Consider the following 27,472-nt stretch of genomic DNA (forward strand, 5'->3'; position numbering starts at 1 on the left):
TTAGTTTTTAGAATTGAAAGTCTGTAGGTATGTAGGGTTGATTTGTAAGAGGAAGCATTTTGTTGAGATGGGACTTTACACCAGATTCTCTCTTTCAGTCTGAGGTTGCATTTCATTTGATGTAATTCTGTGGTGTACCATGGTTTGTTGTTTGAGTGTGTGGGGTATTGCTTGCGAATGGTGAGGGGACATAGTTTGTTGGCTATGTCGTGGGTGAGGTTGTTTCATGAGCTGAGGGCAGCTTCAGGGGAGGAGCAGTCTAGTTTGGTCAGGGATTCGGCTAGTGTGGAGGTTAGGTCCTCAGAGGAGCAGGATTTTCTGAAGGAGAAGGTGTTGTTGTGCGGATGGTTACAGGTGGAGGGGGCGTTTATAGTGAGGGGAGTCTTGATGAGTGAGTGGTCTGACCAGGCTACTAGGGTATAAGAAGCAGGGGATGGAGCGTGGATGCAGGAATTAATGAAAATGAGGTCAAGGGTGGTCCTCAGAGGAGCAGAATTTTCTGAAGGAGAAGGTATTGTTGTGCGGATGGTTACAGGTGGAGGGGGCATTTATAGTGAGGGGAGTCTTGATGAGTGAGTGGTCTGACTAGGGTACTGGGGTATAAGAAGCAGGGGATGGGGCGTGGATGCAGGAATTAATGAAAATGAGGTCAAGGGTGTACCCAGCTTTATGTGTTGGAGCGGCGATGATCTGGGTGAAGCCTATGGCCTGAAGAGAAGCAAGGAAGGTTTCACATGAGGGGGAGAGGGGTATGGAGTCCACGTGGATGTTGAAATCTCCTAGTAGGATGGTGGGTTTTTCAATGTTAATGTTGTCAGATATAAATTCTATAAGGGGGAGGGGTTGTGTTCCAGGCCTAGGGGGGGGGGGGGTGTAGACAAGGCAGATTTGTAGTTCAGTGGATTTAAAAAGACCAATTTCGTGTTTGGGTGGGGTGCTGATGTTCAGTGGTCTGAGTTAGAGGTTCTTTTTGGCAGCTAGGAGGATGCCTCCACCTCTTTTTTTGGGTCTAGGAATGGAAAAAATATCATGGGGGGTGGGGAGTTGGTTTAGGATTACGGTGTCCGTATCCTTGAGCCACGTTTCCGTGACTGTGCAGATTTCAGGTTTGCAGTCCAGGAGGAGATCATCTAGGATGTGGGTTTTCTTGGAGAGTGACTGGGCATTGAATAGGACTAAGGATAAGTGGTGAGTCCTAGTAGTTGTGTTAGAGGAGAGATTAGGATGGGGAGGAGGGATTTGCGTTGGGCTGGGGGTTAGCGAGAAGGAGGTTAGGTGTTCTGTGTGACGAGTGATATATACGGGGGATAGGAAAGGTGGGAAAGTTGGTGACAGAATAGGGGGGCATGGTTGATGGGTAGAGCTTAGATGGAGGAGGAAGGGAAGATAAGTGAGAGGTGTGGTAGGGAGAAAATTTGGGAGGAGCAGGTCATAGTGGTTAGCAGACTGTTGCAATATGTTGGGCGACAATAGTACAGTTTACCAGTGATAGAATATATACAGTGGCTACGTAGGCTGTTACAATGCAGAGAGAGGCTGTAGCACGGATTGCCAATGATTAAGTATATGCAAAGAATGCTAGAAACGTTACTGTCAGGTATGATGCGTCAGGCTGTGAAATATCAAGTCAGACTAAGAAGATCTTGCCAGCAGTTCTGAGGCAGACGACAAGGGCACACTAAAGGGCGCACCAAGGGGCAGGTCCCTTAGGTCACGCTCCTTCGTGCGTGCGACGCCCGGTGCGAGGTGCTGCAGAGAAAAGCCCAGATTTAAAGGGCTTTAGGTGCCTCCCTCCCAGGCGCTGACGTCAGCGCGGCTCCCACCACTTTGATTGGCTGGTCGGCCGCAGCTCAGGGAGGGGATGTCCTGGGAAGGCCTCGTGGTCTTCGGGTCGGCAGCTGGATGAGCTGGAGCGTCTGCTGGACGGGCGAGGCGATTGAAGGGCTGCAGGCAGGTCGGGCCAGGGAAAGAACGAGCCGCAGAGAAAACCCCAGATTTAAAGGGCTTTAGGTGCCTCCCTCCCAGGCGCTGACATCAGCATGGCTCCCACCTCTTTGATTGGCTGGTTGGCCGGAGCTCAGGGAGGGGATATCCGGGGAAGGCCTCGTGGTCTTCGGGCCGGCGGCTGGATGAGCTGGAGCGTCTGTTGGATGGGCGAGGCGATCGAAGGGCTGCAGGAAGGTCGGGCCAGAGAAAGAACGAGCCTCAGAGAAAAGCCCAGATTTAAAGAACTTTAGGTGCCTCCCTCCCAGGTGCTGACGTCAGCACGGCTCCCACCTCTTTGATTGGCTGGTCTGCCGGAGCTCAGGGAGGGGATGTCCCGGGAAGGCCTTGTGGTCTTCGGGTTGGCGGCTGGATGGACTGGAGCATTTGCTGGACGGGCAAGGCGATCGAAGGGGCTGCAGGCAGGTTGGGCCGAGTACTTTCCATTCACTCTAATACTCGCCTTCGGTTGGTTATATAATGCTTTAATCCAAGTAGTAAAGTTGGATCCCAAACCCATCTTGTGCATAACTTGAAAGAGGTAAGGCCAATGCACCTTATCATATGCCTTCTCGGCATCCACCGCCAACATAACTGCTAGGAAATCTTGATGTTTCACCTAACACATTAAATTCAAGACTCTCTGCACATCGTCTACCACGAGTCTTCCCAGAACAAATCCTGACTGGTCCCCATTGATAAAGAAAGGATTTTTATACCCGACCTCAGAGCCAGAACCTTCGCGAGTATCTTTAGATACAAATTTTTAGGGAGATAGGCCTATAAAAAACTACAAAGAGTGGGATCCCGGCCCCCCTTTAGCCAAAACAGTGATACTGGCTACATTCCCACTTGCACTAGTTGACCATCCTCCCTCAAATAGTAAAACATTGACATTTTAGGTCAAACTAAGATCTACTTGCATGACTTACAAAATTTGGCCATATGCCCGTCAAGCCCAGGGGCTTTGCCCATTTTTAAGTCTGATATCCACTTACTACCTCATCTTCCCTAATCTTTGCATTCAACTGCTCTCTTGCCTCTGCTGAAGATAAGCTAAAGATATCTAATTGAGATATTTCTCAATATCAACCTCCTGATATTATGGTCAGGAGCATAAAGCTCTTCGTAAAATTGGGCAAATCTATTTGAAATTACCTTACTGTCATATATAAATTTCCCTTCCCTGTTATTCATTTTGTGAATCTGGTTTTGCATAGATTTTTCCTTGAGACACCTGGCCAAAAGCCAACTTGCTTTGTTTCCAAATTCGAAATATTTCTGTTTAATCTGCGTCATCTGTGATACCATCTCAGCTTCGTCTAAGGCCTTCAACTCTTGGCGAGCTAACTCTAAAATCATCAGCGTGTGAACATCCTGACATCTCTTATGCTTTACTTCTAGTCTGGCAATAATTATAATTTCACCCTTTCTTTCTCTTTCCGAAGGAAAGAGACTCTAAAGAATAACTTCCTATGGACTACAATCTTTAAACAGAGTATGCTTTATCAGTCAACAAATCTTCATTCAGCCACCAGCATTTACGCCCTGATTATTCCTTACCAACTTTCAGTTCCACCCACACTGGAGCATGTTCTGACCATGTAATATTATTTATATCTGCATCCAGTGCATTTCCCACCAGGATCTTATCTATCAGAAAATAGTTGATCAGGGAATAAGAACCACGTGGTTTTGAGTAAAAAGAATAATCTCTTGAAGTTGGATTCCTCAAGCGCCAAATGTCAGTAAGACCCCATTTACAGATCATTTCCTTCTGCCTTTTTTAATGCATGGAATATATTGCATCTGGGCCTCAAGGATGGTAATTTTAAAAAGTGTCTTCATCTTCTGCAAGTTTTTGATCTTCTGGATTGATGCTTTCAGTTTCTTAACAAATTTCCTTATTTTATCATAATTTCCCTTTTTATAATTAAATGCTACTGCGGTCGTTTTCCTTAGTAGATCCTCCAGTGATTATGTCAAATTGTATTACGTTATTATCACTGTTGCCAAGTGGATCCCCCACTTTATCTCTTGAACTAGATTCTGCCGGCCACTGAGAACTAGATCTAATATAGTTCCACCACTAGTCAGTTCCATGACCAACAGCTGCATGAAGCAGTCATGGATGTCATTTAGGAACTTTGCCTACCTTGAGTATCCTGATGTGACATTTACCCAATCAATACTTGGGAAATTGAAGTCTCCCATTATTATTGTGTTGCCCATTTTACTAGCCAGTCTAATCTCTGTTAGCATTTTACAGTCTGTTTCTTCATCCTGGCCAGGTGGATGGTAATATATCCCCACTCACAAAAGAAAAATGTGTGGCACAAAGTAAACTGGACAATAACAGTTTTCACATCCAGTGACTACTTATTTTAAATATGCACATTCAACAGTGAAGGACCTTTGCATTTATACAATTGTTTACTGTGTATTTAAACTCGTGCACTGTTGAATCACTTTTGTAATTTACCTATATGTGTGTGTTCTTTACTCCGCCCTCCTCCTATGCTATCGCTCAATATATCCCCACTACCATACTCTTCCCTTTTACCCTTGGAATTTATTTCTGTAAGGAATCCAGAGTGCAGTGTTTTCTACAAAATTTTTATCCTGCTCGACTCTATGTGATCCTTAACATATAGTGCCACCCCTCCATCAATTTTATCTGCCCTGTCATGTTGCTATAATTTGTACCCTACTATCACAGTGTCCCATTTTGTTATCCTCCTCCTTCCAGGTCTCTGAGATGCCTAGTATGTCTATATCTTCCTTTAGCATCATACATTCTCCGTTATGTTTTGACGTGAGTCGTGGGCCCTTGGTCACAATAAGAGATGGCATCTCCCACAGGGCGGAGCCCTTTGGGGACTTGCTGAGATAGGCTGCCTCTAGTAGTAATGGACACAGAGGATAGAGAGTTTTATTGTACAGCAAACGATGAATATGGCCCAGGAAGCGGGCAGAGAACCTCAGCCCAGAGAAGAGGGTCTCAGATTAAGTATTCCTGTCTATACACTGTAGCGTGGAAAACGCGGAGGCAGGGCCGGTGGAAGCACTAGGCGATCGCCTAGGGCGCCTAGCATTAGGGGGCGCCGAGCCGCTGGTGGCCGATAAGAAGGCTCATATGGCTGCCGAAGATTGGCAGGGCCGTGGTGGATCTCATGTCACCACGGCCTGAAAAAAAAAGGTCGCTCTAAGCCTGCAAATACTCCTCCTCCTTCCTGCCCCCCCGCGGCCCTGGAAGAAAAATGTTGCCGGAGCCGCGTGGGCAGGAAGGAGGAGGAACATCAGCCGCGTGCCGGAAGAGGAGCATCAGCCGCATGCTGGAAGGAGGAGAAGCATCAGCCACTTGCAGAAGAGGAGCAGCGCTTACGGGCTGCCGCGAATCCCAATCCACATTGCGGGCGGCCCGAGAAGACCAGGGTCGCCGCAGAGCCCATCCTGCAGCGCCAGCGACCCGTGAAGAGGAGGCCCAGAGGTGAGAGAGAGGCTTAGGGTCTGTAGAGGGTGTGTGTGTGTATGAGATGAGTTGAGAGATTGTGTGTGAGAGTGAGTTGAGAGACTGTGTGTGGGTGAGGACTTGAATGTTTGCAGAGACAGTATGTGAGAGCCTCTGTGTGTGTGAGAGAGAGACAGCATGTGACAGTGAGAGCCTGTGCTTAAGCAAGGCTCTCACTGTCACATGCTGTGAGAGCCGTGCTTAAGCAAGGCTCTCACTCCCAGCATGTGGGAGTGAGAGAGAGCCTGTGTGCATGAGTCAGACAGCATATGCCAGTGAGAGACTGTGTGTATGAATGATTGTATAAGAGAGAGCATGTGACAATGAGAGCCTGTGCTTGAGCAAGATAGCATGTGGGAGTGAGAGAGAGTCTGTGTGTGTGAGTCAGACAGCATGTGACAGTGAGAGCCTGTGTTTGAGCAAGATAGCATGTGGGAGTGAGAAAGAGTCTGTGTGTGAGAGTCAGACAGCATGTGCCAGTGAGAGACTGTGTATATGAATGATTGTATGAGAGAGAGCATGTGACAGTGAGAGCCTGTGTATGTGTGTGTGAGAGAGAGAAAGCATGTGAGAATGAGAACCTGACTGTGATTTTGAGGGAAGAAGATAGATGGAGAGAAAAGAAATAGAAAAAAGACAATATAAAAGGAATTGGCTAAAAAAATAAGAAAAGAAAGGTGGAAAAAAAATCCTGTGACCAAACGATTAGAAAACTAAGATCAGACAGCAAAGTAAAAAATAATAAATTACTTTTTAGTGATTGGCACATGTAATCTTTGGGAATGTGCAAGAGTAGCACTTTCTCTATGCGGATCTCACAATGTACGAGATCAACTTGGAGGAAGTGGAAACCCACGGGGCCTGCACAGAGGAGGCAGCAGAATGGGCTTCAGTGCCAATAGCAGCAATCAGCGCCTCCCCAATAGCCATGCGGCATCAGTGACAGTGGCAGCAGAGGAATGAGAGAGGCTCCGAGGTTGCTGGCAAAAGAAAGAGAGGGGGTCTCTGCCTTTAGTGTGTGCATGTGTATGAATGGGAGTCTGCCTGGGCAGACCCAGACCCGGTTCCCAGATCCGGGGGATATGGATCCTGATAATTCAGATGGTGATGATATCCTAACCGCTGAGGGAGATGATCCCAGCCTGGTCCGCCTTTTTAAGTGGGAGGAGCTGCAGTCCCTTATTCCCCAGGTTTTGGACGTCCTGGGCCTTAAGGTTTCTCACGAAGAATCTGACAATGAAGGAGATGATCCAGTCCTCGATGGGATACGGGGTCCTACAACTTCTTTCCCGTTGCCTAAGAAGGTCCGCAAGCTGGTAACTCGCGAGTGGGATGCCTGGATGCCCTGCCCAGAAAAGGGAGCAGAGCACAAGGAGAAAGATTTATGCCAAAAAAACCCAATACAGAACCCCCAGCGCAGAGCAGCCATGAAAGAAAAGTCACACCCATGCCCATTGATGATTCCAAGTCCCATAGGTCAGCCAAGAAACTAAAAGGCCACAGAGAGAAGGTTAAATGCGCTGCCTCTCCAGGTTCATGTGATAAAGATCGAGACCCAAAGTAGAAAACTTAATAGCAAAGAAAAGAAAAATATTGCAGCAAAGGGCTGCAAGCCTGAACATCCAGGAGAAAAAATCCCCAAAAAGAGAGTGCACTGTCCCCAGAAGAAACAGTCAAGAAAGAGACAATAAAGCATCAAAAGGGAATGTGATCAAAAATACATTAGCACTGCGAGGGGAGGTGAAGCTGGAACTTCTGCTCAGGACCAATTAGAAAGATGTCAACATTAGCTCCCAGAAAATTGGAGACCCCCCCACGTAGAAAAGTACCCATGAGAACGCCTAACAGCATCTCCCGGTTAGAAAGAGAGGTGGGGTTATCCTTCAGCCACTTGACGGATGCGGAGCATGATAAATTGAAACAGGGTTGGGTGCTATTTATTATGTTATGATATTAGGATAAGGGATTGTGATATGTTTTCTTTGCTATTGTTAATGTTTATGATACAATATATACTTGCATTAGATTTTAGATTCTCTTATGTATGATTTATTTGTATTGTTAACTGTTTTGAATTATGTTGATTTGTGGTTTATCAAAAATAATTTTATTTATTTATTTATTTATTTAAAGTCTCTTCTATACCGATGTCCGTTTGCACATCGCATCAATTCACAATAAACAAAAACTTTTAGGCGGAGCCCTTATATCAAACAATAAATATACAGATAACTATAGGGAGGAGCCCTTACATATATCAAGTGGAGAACAAAACCAGGGAAGGGTCAGGGTAGGGGAAGGGACAGGGGTAGAGAAAGCAAAAACAATGAATTAAAAGATATAAATTATATACAATTATATACAATAACTAAAAACATAGCTTCAATAATGTACAAAATGAGGGACATAACGTATTCCGTATTCCGTATTCAAACCGCTTTCGTAGACATAGTTCGCAAAATTACAATATAATGGGTATTTATGTAATGGGGGGTGTCATGGTGTAGCCAGGTTTTCAGTTTTTTCTTGAAAATGGGTGTGTATGTCTCCAGGCGAATATCATGCGGTAAGGAGTTACAAATGGTGGGGCCGGCTAGAGAGAAAGCTCTGCTTATGGTGGAGGAAAGTTTGAATGATTTGATGGATTGGGCCCGTAGTGTTCCTTGTAGAGCTGGGCGTGTGGGTCTGTTGGAAGTACGAGGAAGGAGTGGGGGGGTTGATCCAATTGAGGTTGGAGTTTAGCAGACTTTTGTGGATGATGGCAATTGTTTTATAAAGAATTTGTGATTGTATTGGGAGCCAGTGTAGTTCAATAAGTATGGGAGTGATATGGTCCCTTTTTTTGGAATTTGAGAGTATACGAGCGGCGGCGGCATTTTGTAAAAGTTGTAACGGCTTGGTGTGTGAGGCGGGGATGCCAAGGAGGAGTGCGTTACAGTAGTCTATTTTGGATAGAATAATAGACTGGAGTACTGTGCGGAAATCCGTGAAATGCAGCAGAGGTTTAAGTTTTTTTATTGTTTGTAGCTTGAAATAACATTCCTTTATGATGGAGTTAATATATGGAGGATGAGTGCGTAAGTGGAATGTCTGGAAGCGATTGTTTGTTGGAAATTATTAATAGTTCAGTTTTGTTAGGATTTACAGCTAGGTGCATGTCATTAAGGAGTTGGTTGATGGAGGAAAAGCAGGATTCCAGGTTTCCTAGAGCCGTTTGAAGGGAGTCAGAGAAGGGGAAAATGAGTTGCACATCGTCAGCATAAATGAAATGCTTGATATGCAGGTTAGAGAGCAAGGTGGTAAGAGGAAGCATGTATATATTGAACAGGGTAGATGAGAGGGACGAACCTTGGGGAACACCCTGGGGAAGACTGATAGGGTCAGATTCGTTATTATCAACTCGGACAGTAAAAGAGCGATTTTGGAGGTATGATTGTATCCAAGCGAGGGCAGTGCCAGAGATCCCAATACTCCTGAGGATGTTGAGGAGGACATCGTGGTTGACTGTGTCGAACGCAGCAGATATGTCAAGCATGGCAATCAGGTAAGAGGAACCTGAATCAGTACCTTTTATGAGAGTATCATGAAGGGAGAGCAGTAAGGTTTCAGTACTAAGATGCTTCCTGAAACCATGTTGAGTGGATGGGAGGATATTGTTTTGTTCAAGGTGATCAGAGAGGCGAGAGTTGACTAGTTTTTCAATGATTTTAGCTAGGAAGGGGAGGTTGGAGACAGGTCTGTAATTGGACAAGGCGGAGGGGTCAAGATTGGCTTTTTGAGCAGTGGTTTTACTACGGCTTATTTTAGGAAATTTGGGACTGTGCCATGCTCTAGAGAGCAGTTGATAATATTCGATAGAGGTTTCGCGATCACCTTGGGTATAGAAAGCAGGAGTTTAGAAGGAATGGTTTCAGAGGGATGCGATGAGGGTTTCATTTTTTTTAGGATGTTCTCTACTTCTAGGGAGGAGGAAGAGTCAAACGAGGAGAGTGAAACTGTGGAACAGATTGGGAAGGCTAATATCGAAGTTATTGTGGGAGAATTGTGTCGTGATGGCTGCGACCTTATTTTTAAAGAATTGTGCTAATTCATTGCATCGATTTTTTGTTGCATTTGCAGGTTGCTGTGTGTGGGAGGGAGAGGTTAGGTCAGCTACCATAGAGAAAAGGGCCTTGGGGCTATATTGCAAACCATGTATTTTTTAGAGTATTCACGTTTGGTGTGAAGGATGGAACTTCTATATTCATGCATGCGTTGGTAGTATATTGTTTTATTAGAGGCGGATTGTTGTTTGCGCCCAGACCTTTCCGCAGCTCTGAGTTGTGTTTTAAGATTTCTGAGGAAAGGCGTGTACCAAGGTTTTCTATTTCTACGGTTCGGGTTGATAGTTTTCGTTATTTGCGGGCAATGTTCGTTGGCAAGGCTAAGAGTGAGGTTGACCCAGGTGGAGAAGGCGCTATCTGGGGAGGAGAGGTCAATTAGGTTTTCTATGTCAGCGCATGCTTGTGTGATGGTATCAATGCAGGATTTGCGAAATTTAAAAGATATGGGCTGTTGTGGACGGAGGGAGCACTTTGAGGAAGAATGAGTTTAGTCTGAATCATAGAATGATCTGACCAAGGTACAGCGCAGCAAGAGGGGGGATTGCTAATGTTGATGGGGGAATTAATAAAAATCAGATCAAGAGTGTGGCCGGCTTTGTGTGTGTAAGATTTGACAATTTGTTGGAAGCCCATAGCTTCGAGGGATGAAAGGAAAGCTTCACAGGCGGGGATTGCGGGGAGGAATCAACGTGTAAGTTAAAATCTCCTAATAGAATCGTGGGTATGTCGTGGGATAATGAGTTTGCAAAGAATTCAATAAGTGGGGATGAATCTTTTTCTAGAAGCCCTGGAGGGGTATAAAAGAGACAGAGTTGAAGTGATTTTGATTTGAAGAAGCCAATTTCGTACTGATTTGGAACTTCACATTTTTGTGACAAGAGATGTAGGTCCTTTTTTACAGCTAGGAGGATGCCGCCTCCTCTCTTCTTTTTCCTAGGGATTGAGAACACATCGTAGGTATCTAAGGGTAGTTGGTTGATGAGGGGAGTGTCATGTTGCTTGAACCAGGTTTCAGTAACAGCGCATTTTTCAGGTTTAGAGTCAGTGAGAATGTCATGTAGGATATGAGATTTCTTTGGAGTGATTGTGCGTTGAATAGGATAATGGAGATGAGTGAGAGACTGATGGCTTGATTGCGTGTAATGGTGGTTATTGGGATAAGCCTTCTTTTGTTGTATGAGGTCTTGTGTTGTGAAGCAGGGTATGAGAAAGAAAGGGATGGCTTAGAGTAGTGTCTTGGTTGGTAGGCTAAAGAGCAATTGGCGATTAATGGAGGCATTGTAGTACTGCAGAGTATTTAAGGTGTATGGACTGGGAAAAGTGAGAAAATGAGGTAACTTGCAGTCGAATAAGTTATCAGCTAATTTCCAGGTATTGGGTAAATTACAGACCACATAGAGATATCAGATTACTGACAAATAAGTTGTAAGGCAGGTTAAACAGACATTATACATAGACAGTAAATACTTTTCTCGGATTACTGCTGGCAGACTACTTTACCAGTCGTACTGTTCCGCCGGGTTTTGCTTGCGGCTGAGGTATACGTGGTACTTTGCTGTCATTTCCGGAGCGAGGGAGCGTAACAATGTGGCTGCTGTGTTCCGTGTCCGAACGTAAATGGTCGCCTAAAAGTGTAAGATGCTGTGAGGCTTTTCGGGGCTGTCTGACGGGGCTGCTCTAAGGAGCGCGTCAAAGGGGCAGGCCCCTTTGACGCGCTCCTTAGGCGCGTGACGCCTGGTTTGCTTTGAGATTTATAGAGGGACAGTTGCCTTAGTCGCTCTTCTCCGACATCATCGGCCGTGCGACTGAACTCGTGGCGGCAATGGGAGGCAAGGGGAGGTTTAATAAGATTAAACCTCGAGCTTGGTTTTGGAAAAGCAAAAAATCAAATGTAGAATCAAAATTTAACAATTAGAAAATAAGAATTTATAGACAGAGGCATTGCTAGGTACTCCAGAGAGATGCAGCACAGGCTCATGTTATGAAAGTGGACCCTGTCTCGAGGTAGATGACTACCGTCGAAGGGCGAGGCCGCTTGGACTGAAGAGACTTGCTAGAAGACTTCACCCTGGAAGCACACAACCCCCCAGGAGGAGCCCATAGGGGTCCGGCCGCTGGGACTTAGGTGACTCCTCTGAAGACTGTAGAAAGTCTGGATGCAGGTGCCTCCTGCAGGTCGTGGGTTCCAGACGGCTGGCGCCTCCAGCAGGTCGAAACAGTCTGACGATGGAGTCGAAGAGAGTCCAAAATCGGTCCGAGAATCAGTATACCAGCGGGGTCCGAGTCCAGTCCAGGGTCAAAGCAGGAGAATGGTCCAGAGCCATACCGGGGTCAAGCCAGGAGAAGGGTCCAACGCCGTACCGGGGTCAAGCCAAGAGAAGGATCCAACGCCGTACCAGAATCAAGCCAGGAGAAGACACGTCCACCAGTCCAGAAGTCAGAAGCCAAGAATCAATCCACGGAGTGGGGAAGACGAGCGGGACGAAGAACCAGGAGCCAGGAACACACTCAGTCAGGAACCTCAATACCAAGGCAAGGACTGAATGCTCAGCCCTTGCCTTAAGTGCAGGAAGCCAGGGGGAGGAGCTTCAGGGGGAGCCATGACACTTCCTGTCATGGCTCCTTTAAGAATCTCTCTCAGCCGCGCACGCGGCTCTAAGGAGCAGAGGGGGAGGAGCCAGACCGCCGCGGAGCCATTCTGCCGATCTCAGCCATGGCAGCAGCCAGGAGAGAGAGAGAAAAGGCTGCCTGCCCCGCGGGCGCCCTCATCCAACCCGACCCGGGTAAGCTATTTAGGTTGTGTCCGTCGGCCTGGCCTCAGTCGCGGTCGGCCGCAGCCGGCGGCCATCACACCCAGTCCCGGTCGCCGCCTGCCGTGGCCGACGCTGCTAACAGCTCATGTAACTCGGGACCCATACAGTCTCTGCCTGAGATTTTGATTATTAAATTCAATGATCATAATCAACCTCTCCCTCCACCCAGAGACTGATCCTGTAAAGATGCAGGTGCTAAGACATAAGTTGCCCTATTGGGTCAGATGGAGGGTCCATCAAGCCCATTATCCTGTTTTCAATAGTAGTCAATCCAGGATATAAGTACTCAAACATTAAATAGATCCTGTACTACTGATGCCAGTAATAAGTAGGGGCTATTCTCTAAGTCAACTTGATGTTTAGCAGGTTATGGACTTCATTTCATTTATTAAAACTTCAGATCCCACTGGATCAAACCTGTTAGCCAAGTGGTAGTACAAATAAAAAATACAGTCATAATAAACTAAAATTATCATAACCAAAAATTATACAAATAATCGTAACAGAGAAAACATAACATAAATTCACATATTAAAAAAAAGAAAACCCGCATTCACAATTCCATCCTTAATGAAAACATAATCTATATATGTACAAACACGTTATAACTTGATTAACTTGAACTGGTTGAATTGACTATAGCTGGAGACCGCCAGTGTACTCACCCGGAAAGCATCGACACCCAGTAGGGTGGGTGCCCTAGGTGAATGAAAACATGTCTTACCCTTGAATCATTCGAAATTCCATGCGTAACGGCAGCAAGGGTGGGATGCTGAGTCCATCTGTCTACACTAAGGAAAACGAAATTATCAGGTAAGTAATTTCTCCATTTCCTAGCCTGTGGCAGATGGACTCAGGACAAATGGATGTATAAAAGCTACTCCCGAACCATATGGGAGGCTGACCGTGACACACTTAGTACTGCCCTTGCAAATGCCGTGTCCTCCCGAGCCTGAACATCCAGTCGGTAGAATCTGGAGAAGGTGTGGATGGAGGACCATGTCGCCGCCCTGCAGATCTCGGTGGGTGACAGCATTCTGGTTCTGCCCAGGATCGAGTTCTGCCCAGGATCGGTCCTTGTTGAAGCAGGTCTCTGTGTGGAGGCAGAGGTAGGGGGCTCTCCCTGCCAGTAGTCCTTCTCATGTCTGCATACCGTGGTCTTCTTGGCCAGTCCGGGGCCACCAGAAGAACTAGTCCCCTGTGTATCTGTATCTTGTGAATGATTGCGCCTAATAGGGGCCACGGCGGGAAGGTGTATAATAGGGTGCCCTGTGGCCAGGTCTGTACCAAGGCATCGATCCCCTGGGACTGAGGTTCCTGCCTGCGGCTGAAGTACCTGGGTATTTGGGCATTGGACCAGTGTGCCAGAAGGTCCATGTCTGGTGTCCCCCACCGGTTCACTATCAATTGGGACGCTGCCCCAATACTATTAAGAAAGACAATGTCCCAAGCAAAAACTTACTGATTCCTTTCAGCCTCCAGCAAGGTGATCCTCTCCTCTCAGTGTTCCCACTGGAATACCTCTAACTTCAGTTAGTCAGCCAGAGTGACTCACTGCTCTCTTGATTAACAAATGGTGGTACCTATTCAAACTAAGGCACACTACCTCAACACCTTTCCAAGGTGAGTAACTGGACTGAAACTTTTCAAACTTTTTTTACTTAAGTATACACTGCTCCTAGCAATTTCTAGCTTCTGGCTACTTTTTTTTTTTTTTTTTTTAAATACAAACACTCAGTTCTGCTTACTAGCTGCCTTACAGACTTTTAAAAATAAACACACTACCCTACTGCTTTCTAGCTGCCTTATTGACTGACTATTTAAAAATACAGTCTAACTTGTTTATTCACTGTCTTACTGACTATTAAAAGCACAAAACACACAAACACACTAAATAATATTCCCAAATAGTTAACTTTGCCCCAATACTATTAAGAAAGACAATGTCCCAAGCAAAAACGTACTGATTCCTTTCAGCCACCAGCAAGCTGGTCCTCTCCTCTCAGTGTTTCCCACATGTTTATTAACCCCTTCAAAAAAACTGAAGGCAGATTTGTAAGGCAAAGACTTCCCTTGGGTAAATCCATGTTGACTGTGTTCCATTAATCATGTCTTTCTATATGCCCTACGATTTTGATCTTCACAATAGTTTCCACTATTTTCCCTGCACTGAAGTCAGGCTCACTGGTCTATAGTTACCCGGATCGCCCCTGGAGCCTTTTTTAAATATTGGGGTTACATTGGCCATCCTCCAATCTTCAGGTACAATGGATGATTTTAATGATAGGTTTACAAATTTTAACTAATAGATCAGAAATTTCATTTTTAGTTCCTTCAGTACCCTAGGATGCATACCATCCGGTCCAGGTGATTTGCTACTTTTAGTTTGTCAATCTGGCCTACTATATCTTCCAGGTTCACAGTGATTTCGTTCAGTTCGTCTGAGTCATCACCCTGAAAACCATCTCCGGAACTGGTATCTCCCCAACATCCTCATTAGTAAACACTGAAGCAAAGAAATTCATTTAGTCTTTCTGCAATGGCCTTATCTTCCCTAAGAACCCCTTTAACCCCTCGGTCCATCTAATGGTCCAACCGCCTCCTTCACAGGTTTCTTGCTTTGGATATATTTTTTAAAAATTTTTATTATGAGTTTTTGCCTCTATGGCCAACTTCATTTCAAAATTCTTTCTTCGCCTGTCTTATCAATGTTTTACACTTAACTTGACGATGCTTATGTTTTTATCCTATTTTCTTCTGATAGATCCTTCTTCCAATTTTTTAAGGATTTTTTTGCTAAATAGCCTCTTTCACCTCACCTTTTAACCATGACAGTAATGGTTTTGCCTTCCTTCTTAATGAGTGGAATACATATGGACTGCGCCTCTAGGATTGTATATTTAAACAATGTCCAAGCCTGTTGAACACTTTTAACCTTTGCAGCTGCACCTTTCATTTTTTTTTCTATTTCCTCATTTTATCAATGTTTCCCTTTTGTAAGTTTAGCGTTAGAGCTGCAGATTTACTTATTGTCCCCCTTCCAGTTATTAGTTTAAATTTGATCATGTTATGATCACTGTTGCCAAGTGGCCCTACCACCGTTACCTCTCTCACCAAATCCTGCGTCCACTAAGAATTAAATCTAAAATAGCTCCCTCTCTTGTTGGTTCCTGAACCAATTGCTCCATGAAGCAATCAATTTATTACATCCAGGACTGTATGTCTCTAACAAGTCCTGATGTTACTTTACCCAGTCAATACTGGGGTAATTGAAATCTCCCATTATTATTGCATTGCCTAATTGGTTTGCTTCCCTGATTTCTCTTAGCATTTCATCATCTGTCTGACCATTTTGTCCAGGTGGATGGTAGTATACTCCTATCACTATACTCTACCCACAACACATAGGATTTCTATCCATATAGATTCTACTGAGCATTTAGTCTCTTGTATGATCTTATCCTGTTGGACTCTATACCTCCTGGACATAAAGTGCCACCCCCGCCAAGTTGATCCTCCCTATCATTGCGATATAATTTGTACCCTGATATAGCACTGTCCCATTGGTTATCCTCCTTCCACCAAGTCTCTGTGATGCCAATTAGTTCAATCTTCATCATTTGCTGCTATCCACTCTAACTCTCCCATCTTACTTCTTAGACTTCTGGCATTGGCATACAGACATTTCAAAGTGGTGTTTTTTGTTGCTTTAAACAACCTGCTTTTCAGTTGTTTGGGCGAATTCTGAAATCGTTAGTTTGGTGATTTTTACATATAGGCATATGGACTATTGTTTTGCTTTTTAATGGAACCTCTCTGTTGGGCTGCCCTAACGCTCCTGTTTCATTAGTATCCTTCAAGGATACATTTCTTCCGAAACATGCACTGCTGAGTGACTATCGGCTTTCCCCCTTCTTCTAGTTTAAAAGCTGCTCTGTCTCCTTTTGAAAAGTTAATGCCAGCAGCTTGGTTCCACTTTGGGTTAAGGTGGAGCCCATCCTTCGGAAAAGTCTCCCCTCTCCCCAAACGTTTCCCTAGTTCCTTACAAAGCTGAATCCCTTCTTCCCTGTGCCATCGTCTCATCCACGCATTGAAACTCTGGAGCTCTGCCTGCCTCTGGGGACCTGCACATGGAACAGAAGCATTTCAGAGAATGCCACCCTGGAGGTTCTGGATTTTAGCTTCCTATCTAAAATCCTAAATTTGGCTTCCAGAACCTCTCGCCCACATTTTCCTATGTCGTTGGTGCCCACATGTACCACGACAACCGGCTCCTCCCCAGCACTGTCTATAATCCTATCTAGGTGATGCGTGAGGAATGCCACCTTCGCACCAGGCAGGCAAGTTACCAGGCGGTCCTCACGTCCACCAGCCACCCTGCTATCTACATTTCTAAAAATCGAATCACCAACTATGATGGCCGGCCTAACCCTTCCCTCCTTGGCAGTAGCCCTGGGAGACTGTCCTCAGTGCGAGAGGACAATACATCACCTGGAGAAGGCAGGTCCTTGCTACGGGATCACTTCCTGCTACACCAGGGTGATGTTCCCCTACTGGGAGACCTTTCTGATCCAAGGCAGCACTGGGGCTGCCAGACTGGATCTGGGACTTGGCTACTGTGTCCCTGAAGGTCTCATCAATGTACCTCTCTGTCTCCCTCAGCTCCTCCAAGTCTGCTACTCTAGCCTCCAGAGATCGGACTCGTTCCCTGAGAGCCAGGAGCTCTTTGCACCGAGTGCACACATACAATCTCTCACTGGTGGGTAAAAAAAATCATACCTGTGACACTCAATGTGACTCTCATGCAAAAGACTGGAAAGCCCCCCTCGTGCTGCTGGACTGTTGATAGGAATGAACCTCATTTTTAAGCCATGGCATGTTGAGGATGATTTCAATCTCACAAATTTACTGCTAATGCCTTTCTTAGTACTTGCATTATACCGCAGAGAAACCTCCTTCTGAAGTTCATAAGATGTAACCTTAACAGGTTGCATATCAAGATGAGCTTTAAAATTATTCTTAATCAGACCTGTAGCACCAATATGATTGGGCATATTTCTGTATCTTTCTGCCATATTTTCTTGGTCTCTGATTGCATCTCTTGGTATTTAAGGATCTTTGATTTCTTCATAAAATCCAAAGAATAATCACTGAGTACTGACACTTCTATCAACTGATATTTTCTTGCAAGAGCTTATTGTTTTTCTGATTGAAACATTTAACATATTCAGAATAATTAGAGGGGTTTTCATCAGTACAAATTCTTTTATGTTGTGTTAAAGTGGGATTATAAGTGAAACATTTGCCACATTCAGATCACCAAAACTAGTTTCTTACTGATGTGGATTTTTTCATGTCGTGTAAGCTCCAATTTCTCTTTGAAACATTTATCTCATAGAAAACATTTAAATGGTTTCTCACCAGTATGGATTCTTTCATGCTTCCAAGATGAGACGTCAACCTAAAACATTTATCACATTCAGAACATTTGAATGGCTTCAATCCAGTGGTGGCTTCTCTGATGTGCTGTTAGTACATAGTTCCACATGAAACCTTTATCACATGCAGAACATTTAAAATTCTCACCCATGTGAGTTTTTCATGGCATTTCAGATTGCTTTTTTGACTGAAATCTTTATTACATTCAGAACATTTAAATGGCTTCAGACCAGTTTGGATTCTTTGATGTGCTAGTTCATAATTCCACATGAAACTGTTATCACATGCAGAACATTTAAACCGTTTCTCCCCAGTTTGGGATGCTTTGATGTCTTTTTAGCTTATCTTTATGTTTGAAGCTTTTTTCACATGCAGAACATTCAAATCGCTTCTCACCAGTGTGAATTCTCTGATGTTGTATTAGACAGAATGCTGACTGAAACATTTATCACATTCAGAAAATTTAAATGATGTTTCACAAGTGTGGATTCTTTCATACTTCCTTAGCAAATATTTGCAACCAAATATTTTATCACATTCAGAGCATTTAAATGGTTTCTTTTACCAATGGTTCATTTCGTGCAGTGTAAGAGAACGTTTCTTTTTGTGACTTTATCACATTCAGAACACTTGCATAGTTTCTCTTTCCAGTGGGTCATTTCATGCAACAACACATTGCTTTTCTGATTAAAACATTTATCACATTCAGAATATTTAAATGGTTGTTCACCAGTGTGAATTCTTGTATTAATGCATAACGCTGAATGAAACATTTGACACATTCAGATCACTGAAATGGTTTTTCATCAGTGTGGATTTTTTAAAGCCTTGTAAGATCCGATTTCCGGTCGAAACCTTTATCACATTCAGAACATTGAAATGGTTTGTCTTTCCTCTGTATCCTCTGGCTATTCTGATTGAAACATTTATCAGCGGTGTGGATGTTTTGGTGAGATATTAGCAAATACCTGCTAAAAAAGCCTTCCTCACATTCAGAATATGAGTAAAATCTTTCACCGGTTTGCATCTTTTGATGTCTGGTGAGGTTTTCCTCAGATAGAAGCTTTTTCTGCACATAGTACATGTAAAATGGTTTGTCACCAATTTGGACTTTCTGATGGTGTAAGAGCTGTGTTTTTCTTAATGAAACATTTTCCATATTTAGTACAAGAGAACTGTTTTTTGCCTGTGTGTTGCAATCCGATACTGCAGGCGAAGTAGTGGACCCTTGGGCCGACCTACCCTGGGTAATGGAGTAGGCCGGGAGGCGGAGCCAGAGGCTCAGGGTGTTCACCCGGGCACCAGGAACCCCCAGGAGGAGCCCGTAGGGTTCTGGCACCTTGGGACTTGGGCTATAAAGTGAGAGAGTCCAGGGGCAAGGATGGAAACAAAGTCACTGTGGCCAGCGGGACTAGGAACAGGCAAAGTCTGAACAAAGTGGGGTAGATTTTAAAAAAGGGCGCCCATCGCGTACTTTTGTAGGCGCATCAGGCGCAAACAAAAGTACGCTGGATTTTAGTAGATACGCGCGTAGCCGCACGTATCTGCTAAAATCCTGGATCGGCGCGCGCAAGGCTACCGATTTCATAGAAACATGGAAATGACGGCAGAAGAAGACCAAATGGCCCATCCAGTCTGCCCAGCAAGCTTCCCTCATTTCTTCTCCCATACTTATCTGTTTTTCTTAGCTCTTGGTTCTAATTCCCTTCCACCCCCGCCATTAATGTAGAGAGCGGTGGAGGAGCTGCATCCAAGTGAAATATCTAGCTTGATTAGTTAGAGGTAGTAGGAGTAGTAACCGCCGCAATAAGCAAGCTACACCCATGCTTATTTGTTTTTACCCAGATTATGTTATACAGCCCTTATTGGGTTGTTTATCTTCTCCCCTGCCGTTGAAGCAGGGAGCTATGCTGGATATGCGTGAGGTATCAGTTTTTTTCTTCTCCCCTGCCGTTGAAGCAGAGAGCTATGCTGGATATGCATCGAAAGTGAAGTATCAGGCACATTTGGTTTGGGGTAGTAACCGCCGTGACAAGCCAGCTACTCCCCGCTTTGTGAGTGTAAATCCTTTTTTCTTCTCCCCTGCCGTTGAAGTTATGCTGGATATGCGTGAAGTATCAGTTTTTCTTTTCCCCTGCCGTTGAAGCAGAGAGCTATGCTGGAAATTCGTGATGTATCAGTCTTTCTCCCATGCCGTTGAAGTAGAGAGCCATGCTGGATATGCGTCGAGAGTGAAGTATCAGGTACATTTGGTTTGGGGTAGTAACCGCCGTAACAAGCCAGCTACTCCCCGCTTTGTGAGTGCGAACCCTTTTTTCTTCTCCCCTGCCGTTTAAGCAGAGAGCTCTGCTGGATGTGTGAAGTAACAGTTTTTCTTTTCCCCTGCTGTTGAAGCAGAGAACTATGCTGGATATGCATTGAAAGTGAAGTATAAGAATGGAGTGATCAAGCTAGTTGAAAGGCATCAGGAATAGAGGAAGGTGGAGGTAGTAATTTGGATATTTGGTTTGGGGTAGTAACCGCCGTAACAAGCCAGCTACTCCCGTCTTTGTGAGTGCAAATCCTTTTTTCCACATTTCCTCTTGCTGTGGAATCTTAGAGTGATGTTGGAGTCACAGTAACCATGTGTATGTTTATTGACTAAGGGTATTGTCTCCAGGCAGTAGCCATCATTCTGGCGAGTCACCCACTCTTCATTGGCGGCCTCTTGACTTTATGGATCCACAGTGTTTATCCCACGCCCCTTTGAAGTCCTTCACAGTTCTGGTCTTCACCACTTCCTCCGGAAGGGCATTCCAGGCATCCACCACCCTCTCCGTGAAGAAATACTTCCTGACATTGGTTCTGAATCTTCCTCCCTGGAGCTTCAAATCGTGACCCCTGGTTCTGCTGATTTTTTTCTTATGGTAAAGGTTTGTCGTTGCCTTTGGATCATTAAAACCTTTCAAGTATCTGAAAGTCTGTATCATATCACCTCTGCTCCTCCTTTCCTCCAGGGTGTACATATTTAGATTCTTCAATCTCTCCTCGTACGTCATTTCGTGTAGTCATTTCGTGTAGCTGGCGCGTGCCGAGCCGCGCAGCCTACCTCCGTTCCCTCCGAGGCCGCTCCGAAATCGGAGTGGCCTCGGAGGGAATTCGCTATCGCCCTCACCTTCCCCTCCCTTCCTCTACCTAACTCACCCCCCCGGCCCTGTCTAAACCCCCCCCCTACCTTTGTTGGGGGATTTACGCCTCCCGGAAGGAGAAGTAAATCCCCGCGCGCCAGCGGGCCGCTGGCGCGCCTAGACACAACCCAGGGGTGGTTCCGGAGGGCGCAGCCACGTCCCCGGACTGCCCCTGGTCCGCCCCCAAAACACTGCATCCCGCCCCGAAAACGCCGCGCTGATCGGCTCCGCCCCCGACACGCCCCCCCCCCTCGGAAAACCCCGGGACTTACGTGAGTCCCGGGGCTCTGCGCACGTCGGCAGGCCTATGTAAAATAGGCGCACCGGCGCGCAAGGCCCTGCTCGCGTAAATCCGGGCGGATTTACGCGAGCAGGGCTCTTAAAATCCGCCCCAGTCTGTGGCAAGCAGGAACTGGAGCAAGCTGTGGACTGAAGCAGGATCGGAGACAAGCCAAGATCAGAGGTAGGCCGGCAGGCTGGGCAACCAGGAACAAGCCAAGGTCTGGGCAGGCGGCAGACAAGCGTAGACAGGAGCAAACCAGGATCAGAGGCAGGCAGCAGGCAAAGCGTAGTCAGGAACAAACCAGGGTCAGAGGCAGGCAGCAGGCAAAGCGTAGTCAGGAACAAACCAGGGTCAGAGGCAGGCAGCAGGCAAAGCGTAGTCAGGAACAAACCAGGGTCAGAGGCAGGCAGCAGGCAAAGCGTAGTCAGGAACAAACCAGGGTCAGAGGCAGGCAGCAGGCAAAGCGTAGTCAGGAACAAACCAGGGTCAGAGGCAGGCAGCAGGCAAAGCGTAGTCAGGAACAAACCAGGGTCAGAGGCAGGCAGCAGGCAAAGCGTAGTCAGGAACAAACCAGGGTCAGAGGCAGGCAGCAGGCAAAGCGTAGTCAGGAACAAACCAGGGTCAGAGGCAGGCAGCAGGCAAGCGTAGTCAGGAACAAGCCAAGGTCAGCAGCAGGAACACACAGAAGACGGAGCGCAACTCAGAACTACAAGGCAGTAGTGAACCTTGTTGCAAGGCGCTGGGACGGAGTCTGAGCGCCGCTTATATCTGCCTGGGTGCGTGACGTCATCATTGCGGACAGAGCTCTGCTTCCGGGTGCTGGACGCACAAAGCGAGTGCACTCGCGCACGCGTGAGGCCGGGGCAGATCAGCAGAAAATGGTGGCCGCCACGTGGAGTTGTCGGCATCTTGGGACCCCGAGGTTGCGGGGCATGGCGTCTCCAGCCGGGGAAGGTAGGCACAGGTTAGGCACAGCGGGAAGGAAGCGGTGCGGACCGCAACACTGTGTGGATTTTCAGGTAAATATTAGCATAACCTTCTGAATAAAGCTTTTACCACACTTAGTACATGAGAATGGTTTCTCACTAGTGTGTATTTTTAGGTGTTGTCTTAGACTCTAGACACTAAATTCATGTGCCTGTGACAACTTCCTGTTTATAGATGGGAGTGGGAAGAACAGGGGTTGGGACCTCAGCTAGCACAGCTCTCTGCAACCTTCCTGAGGCCCCCTCCTCACCTCCCCTGCTGACTGGAAGTGTAGGGAGAACTGGTGGGGCCATTGCTCAGTTTCCCCCCCTCACTGGCAGTAGCTCCCAGCTGCTCTAAATTCTGCATCTCTGGTAGCCCAGCAGTAAAAGTCCTCACTCTCAGCTCCACTGTGTGCTGGGAGGTGAGAGCAGAGAGCTGCTTAATCCACAGGAGAAAGAGAGAGGCCATGGGGGTGGGAATGAGAGGGAAGGGTGTTCCAGATTCAGACTGAGACTAAGATCACTCAACTTATTAGTGACTGACAGGGCTTGCACCAGTAACTGACAAGGCTTACCTTAATACTCCTCTCTCTCTCTCTCTTACACACACACACACACACACACACACATTGCGTTAGAACACCTAAGTGCCAAGTAAGGATTTATTATTAGCTAATAGGAATAATTAGACAAAGGGGATTGATACAAATAACACTAAAGGGCTGATTGCAATAATCAGAGAAGCTAATCAATCAGAATATACATTAGATAATAGGAATAATAATAATATGGCCTGACATATCTTTTAGGTAAACAGTCCAGTGCAGGCTGGCAGCTCCTCAGGCCATCAGTCTTCTCCTGCTTGCTTGGGTCCGTCCTTTTATCTATTGCTTTAGACTCAACATAAGAACATGCCATACTGGGTCAGACCAAGGGTCCATCAAGACCAGCATCCTTTTTTCAACAGTGGCCAATCCAGGCCATAAGAACTGGCAAGTACCCAAAAACTAAATCTATTCCATGTTACCATTGCTAGTAACCTTTTTTGAACTCAGCTATACTAACTGCACTAACCACATCCTCTGGCAACAAATTCCAGAGCTTTATTGTGCGTTGAGTGAAAAAGAATTTTCTCCTATTAGTCTTAAATGTTATTACATTCACTACATGAGAATGGTTGCTTCCCTGTGTGGATTCTCATGTGACTTGTGAGGGCACCCTTCTGTGTGAAGCTTTTATTACATTCACTACATGAGTGGTCGCTCCTTTGTGTGGATTCTCATGTGACTTGTGAAGGCACCCTTCTGTGTGAAGCTTTTATTACATTCACTACATGAGTGGTCGCTCCTTTGTGTGGATTCTCATGTGTTTTGTGAGAGTACCCTTCACTGCGTAGCTTTTATTACATTTACTACATGAGAAAAGTCTCTCACCGGTGTGGATTCTCATGTGACTTGTGAGGTTACCCTTCTGTGTGAAGCTTTTATTACATTCACTACATGAGAATGGTAGCTCACCTGTGTGGATTCTCATGTGATTTATGAGGGGTACTATTCTGTGTGAAGCTTTTATTACATTCACTACATGAGAGTGGTTGCTCCCCTGTGTGGATTCTCACGTGACTTGTGAGAGCACCCTTCACAGAGAAGCTTTTATTACATTCACTACATGAGAATGGTCGCTCACCTGTGTGGATTCTCATGTGTTTTGTGAGGATACACTTCTCAGTGAATCTTTTATTACATTCACTACATGAGAATGGGTAGCTCCCCTGTGTGGATTCTCATGTGTTTTATGAGAGCACCCTTCACTGCGTAGCTTTTATTACATTCACTACATGAGAATAGTCTCTCACCGGTGTGGATTCTCATGTGACTTGTGAGGTTACCCTTCTGTGTGAAGCTTTTATTACATTCACTACATGAGAATGGTCGCTCACCTGTGTGGATTCTCATGTGATTTATGAGGGTACTATTCTGTGTGAAGCTTTTATTACATTCACTACATGAGAGTGGTTGCTCCCCTGTGTGGATTCTCACGTGACTTGTGAGAGCACACTTCACAGAGAAGCTTTTATTACATTCACTACATGAGAATGGTCGCTCCCCTGTGTGGATTCTCATGTGTCTAATGAGGCTAATCTTCACAAGGAAGCTTTTATTACATTCACTACATGAGAATAGTCCCTCCCCTGTGTGGATTCTCATGTGTCTAATGAGGCTAATCTTCACAAGGAAGCTTTTATTGCATTCACTACATGAGAATAGTCTCTTTCCTGTGTGGATTCTCATGTGTCTAATGAGGCTAATCTTCACAGGGAAGCTTTTATTACATTCATTACATGAGAATGGTAGCTCCCCTGTGTGCATTCTCATGTGTTTTGTGAGTTCACCTTTCACAGGGAAGCTTTTATTACATTCTCTACATGCGAATGGTTGCTCCCCTGTGTGGATTCTCATGTGACTTGTGAGGTTAACCTTCTGTATGAAGCTTTTATTACATTCACTACATGAGAATGGTCGCTCACCTGTGTGGACTCTCACGTGACTTGTGAGAGCACCCTTCACAGGGAAGCTTTTATTACATGCACTACATGAGAATGGTAGCTCCCCTGTGTGTATTCTCATGTGTCTTGTGAGGGCACTCTTCACAGAGAAGCTTTTATTACATTCACTACATGAGAATGGTCGCTCCCCTGTGTGGATTCTCATGTGCACTGTGAGGGCATTCTTCACAGAGAAGCTTTTATTACATTCACTACATGAGAATGGTCGCTCCCTTGTGTGTATTCTCACGTGACTTGTGAGAGCACCCTTCACAGGGAAGCTTTTATTACATGCACTACATGAGAATGGTCGCTCCCCTGTGTGTATTCTCATGTGTCTTGTGAGGGCACTCTTCACAGAGAAGCTTTTATTACATTCACTACATGAGAATGGTCGCTCCCCTGTGTGGATTCTCATGTGCACTGTGAGGGCATTCTTCACAGAGAAGCTTTTATTACATTCACTACATGAGAATGGTCGCTCCCTTGTGTGGATTCTCACGTGACTTGTCAGGGCACTCTTCACAGAGAAGCTTTTATTACATTCAGTACAGATATATGGTCTTTCACCTTTGTGGATTTTCTGGTGTTCGGAGAGGCGTATTTTGCTATTGAAACATTTTCCACATTCAGTACAGGAGAATGGTCTCTCTCCTATGTGCATACGCTGGTGCAACATTAGCGTATCCTTATGGTGGAAGCTTTTCCCACACTCCGTGCAGGTAAAGGGTTTGTTTCCAGTGTGGACTTGCTGGTGTTGGGTGAGGCTTTTTTTCCTAACAAAACATTTTCCACCTTTAGTGCAAAAGAAGGGTCTTGCTCCAGTGCGGATTCTGTGCTGTAATTTTATCTTATACTTACTAATTAAAATTTTCCTCCAATCATTGCAGGGGAAGGGAGGCTCTAGTTTATGGAGGGGTAAGTGCACTTTCAGATTTTTCTTCTGACTGAAAGTGTTCCCACTTTCATTGCATAGAAATAATGGGGGGAGGGGTGGGATTGCTGATGTAATTCCTTAGCAAAGCTTTTACCATAGGAGTCACACAGAAAGGATTTCTTCCCTTTCACCTCCCTCTGGTGAAGTTCAGAAGTCTTTTGATCACTGTTATTGCGCTGGAAGGGGCTCTCTGTGCTCACGTGTCTCTGGTGCTCAAGGATGACTTTGACCTCCATCTCACATGCAGTGACTCCATCCCTTGAGTCTCCTGCAAGCTCTCTCTGCTTCTTCTCTGACTCCTGCTGACTATTCCTTGTGTTTCTCCTCTCAGACCCCTGCGAAACATTCTCAAAGACATTTCCTAATTCTCTTGGAAACAGTCCTTCCACAGGACGTTCTTCTTGATTTTCCTCCTTTATGTGCTGTGTGACCTCATCACTTGCTGTTGATAGAAGAGGACATTAATCATGCATTAGTGACCATGCAAATGGATCTCGATCTCTTATCCTATAATCACTGCTCTTGCAATGTCACACAGTGATAGAAGTGGACATTCCTGACCAACCACCGGTGACCATGAAAAACATTTAACAATGGGGTCTGCACCTATATATATGTGCAGACCCCATTATTGGAGAAATTACTTACCTGATAATTTCGTTTTCCTTAGTGTAGACAGATGGACTCAGGACCAATGGGTATAGTGTACTCATGCTAGCAGTTGGAGACGGATCAGATTTCAATCTGACGTCAGCACCCAGTACATATACCCCTGCAGGAAGTGCAGCAGATCAGTATTCTTCCTTGCAAAGCAATATGGATATATGTGTGACTGACCGATTGATTAACTTGATGTGTTTAATTCTGATAACTTTGAAGTAATGTTAAGATTTTGGTTAATTTTGACTAACCTGAACAGGTTGGTTAACTATAGCTGGAGACCGCCAGTGTCCTCCACCGGAAAGCGTCGACACTCGGCAGGGTGGATACCCTATGTAAGTAAAACATGGCTTACCTTGATTTGATGAATAAACCATGTATAACGGCAGCCGAGGGTGGGCTGCTGAGTCCATCTGTCTACACTAAGGAAAACGAAATTATCAGGTAAGTAATTTCTCCATTTCCTAGCGTGTAGCAGATGGACTCAGGACAATGGGATGTATAAAAACTACTCCCGAACTGGGTGGGAGGCTGCCCCTGGTCCACTTAGGATTGCTCTTGCAAAGGCTGTGTCCTCCCGAGCCTGAACATCCAGACGGTAGAATCTGGAGAAGGTATGAATGGAGGACCACGTTGCCGCCCTGCAGATCTCGGCAGGTGACAGCATTCTAGTTTCTGCCCAGGAGACCACCTGAGTTCTGATAGAGTGGGCCTGACCTGTAGAGGTGGTGGTTTTCCCGCTTCTACATAGGCCGCCTATGTACATAGAGTAGAGCTTCTTTTGATCCATCGAGCAATGGTCGCCCATGAAGCCGCTTCCCCTTGTTTCTTCCCGCTGTGAAGGACGAACAGGTGGTCCGTCTTTCGTACTGGTTCTGACATTTCCAGGTATCTGGATAGGAGTCTGCCAATGTCGAGATGGCAGAGATCGGCCTTCTTCCGACTTCTTCAGACCTTCCATCGTTGGCAATGAGATGGTTGGTTGAGGTGGAAGTGTGAGACCACTTTGGGGAGGAAGGAGGGGACCGTGTGTAGGTGGATGGTCCCCGGGGGGATTCTGAGG

At 45.6% G+C, this 27,472-nt stretch overlaps 1 protein-coding gene across 1 annotated transcript; it reads right to left on the minus strand.

The window, feature by feature from the left end:
- Nucleotides 1–17,908: 17,908 nt before the first annotated feature.
- On the minus strand, nucleotides 17,909–26,786 carry LOC115086290 (oocyte zinc finger protein XlCOF6-like). Its single transcript, XM_029592722.1, has 4 exons — nucleotides 26,765–26,786; nucleotides 25,916–26,191; nucleotides 24,035–25,826; nucleotides 17,909–17,963 (listed from the first exon to the last, which is right to left on the minus strand). Exons 1-4 carry the CDS (start codon nucleotides 26,784–26,786, stop codon nucleotides 17,909–17,911), a joined length of 2,145 nt encoding a protein of 714 aa, XP_029448582.1.
- Between the last annotated feature and the right edge of the window lie 686 nt (nucleotides 26,787–27,472).

Source organism: Rhinatrema bivittatum, chromosome 2 (assembly GCF_901001135.1).
Source record: "Rhinatrema bivittatum chromosome 2, aRhiBiv1.1, whole genome shotgun sequence".
In the NCBI taxonomy this organism is placed as follows: Eukaryota; Metazoa; Chordata; class Amphibia; order Gymnophiona; family Rhinatrematidae; genus Rhinatrema; species Rhinatrema bivittatum.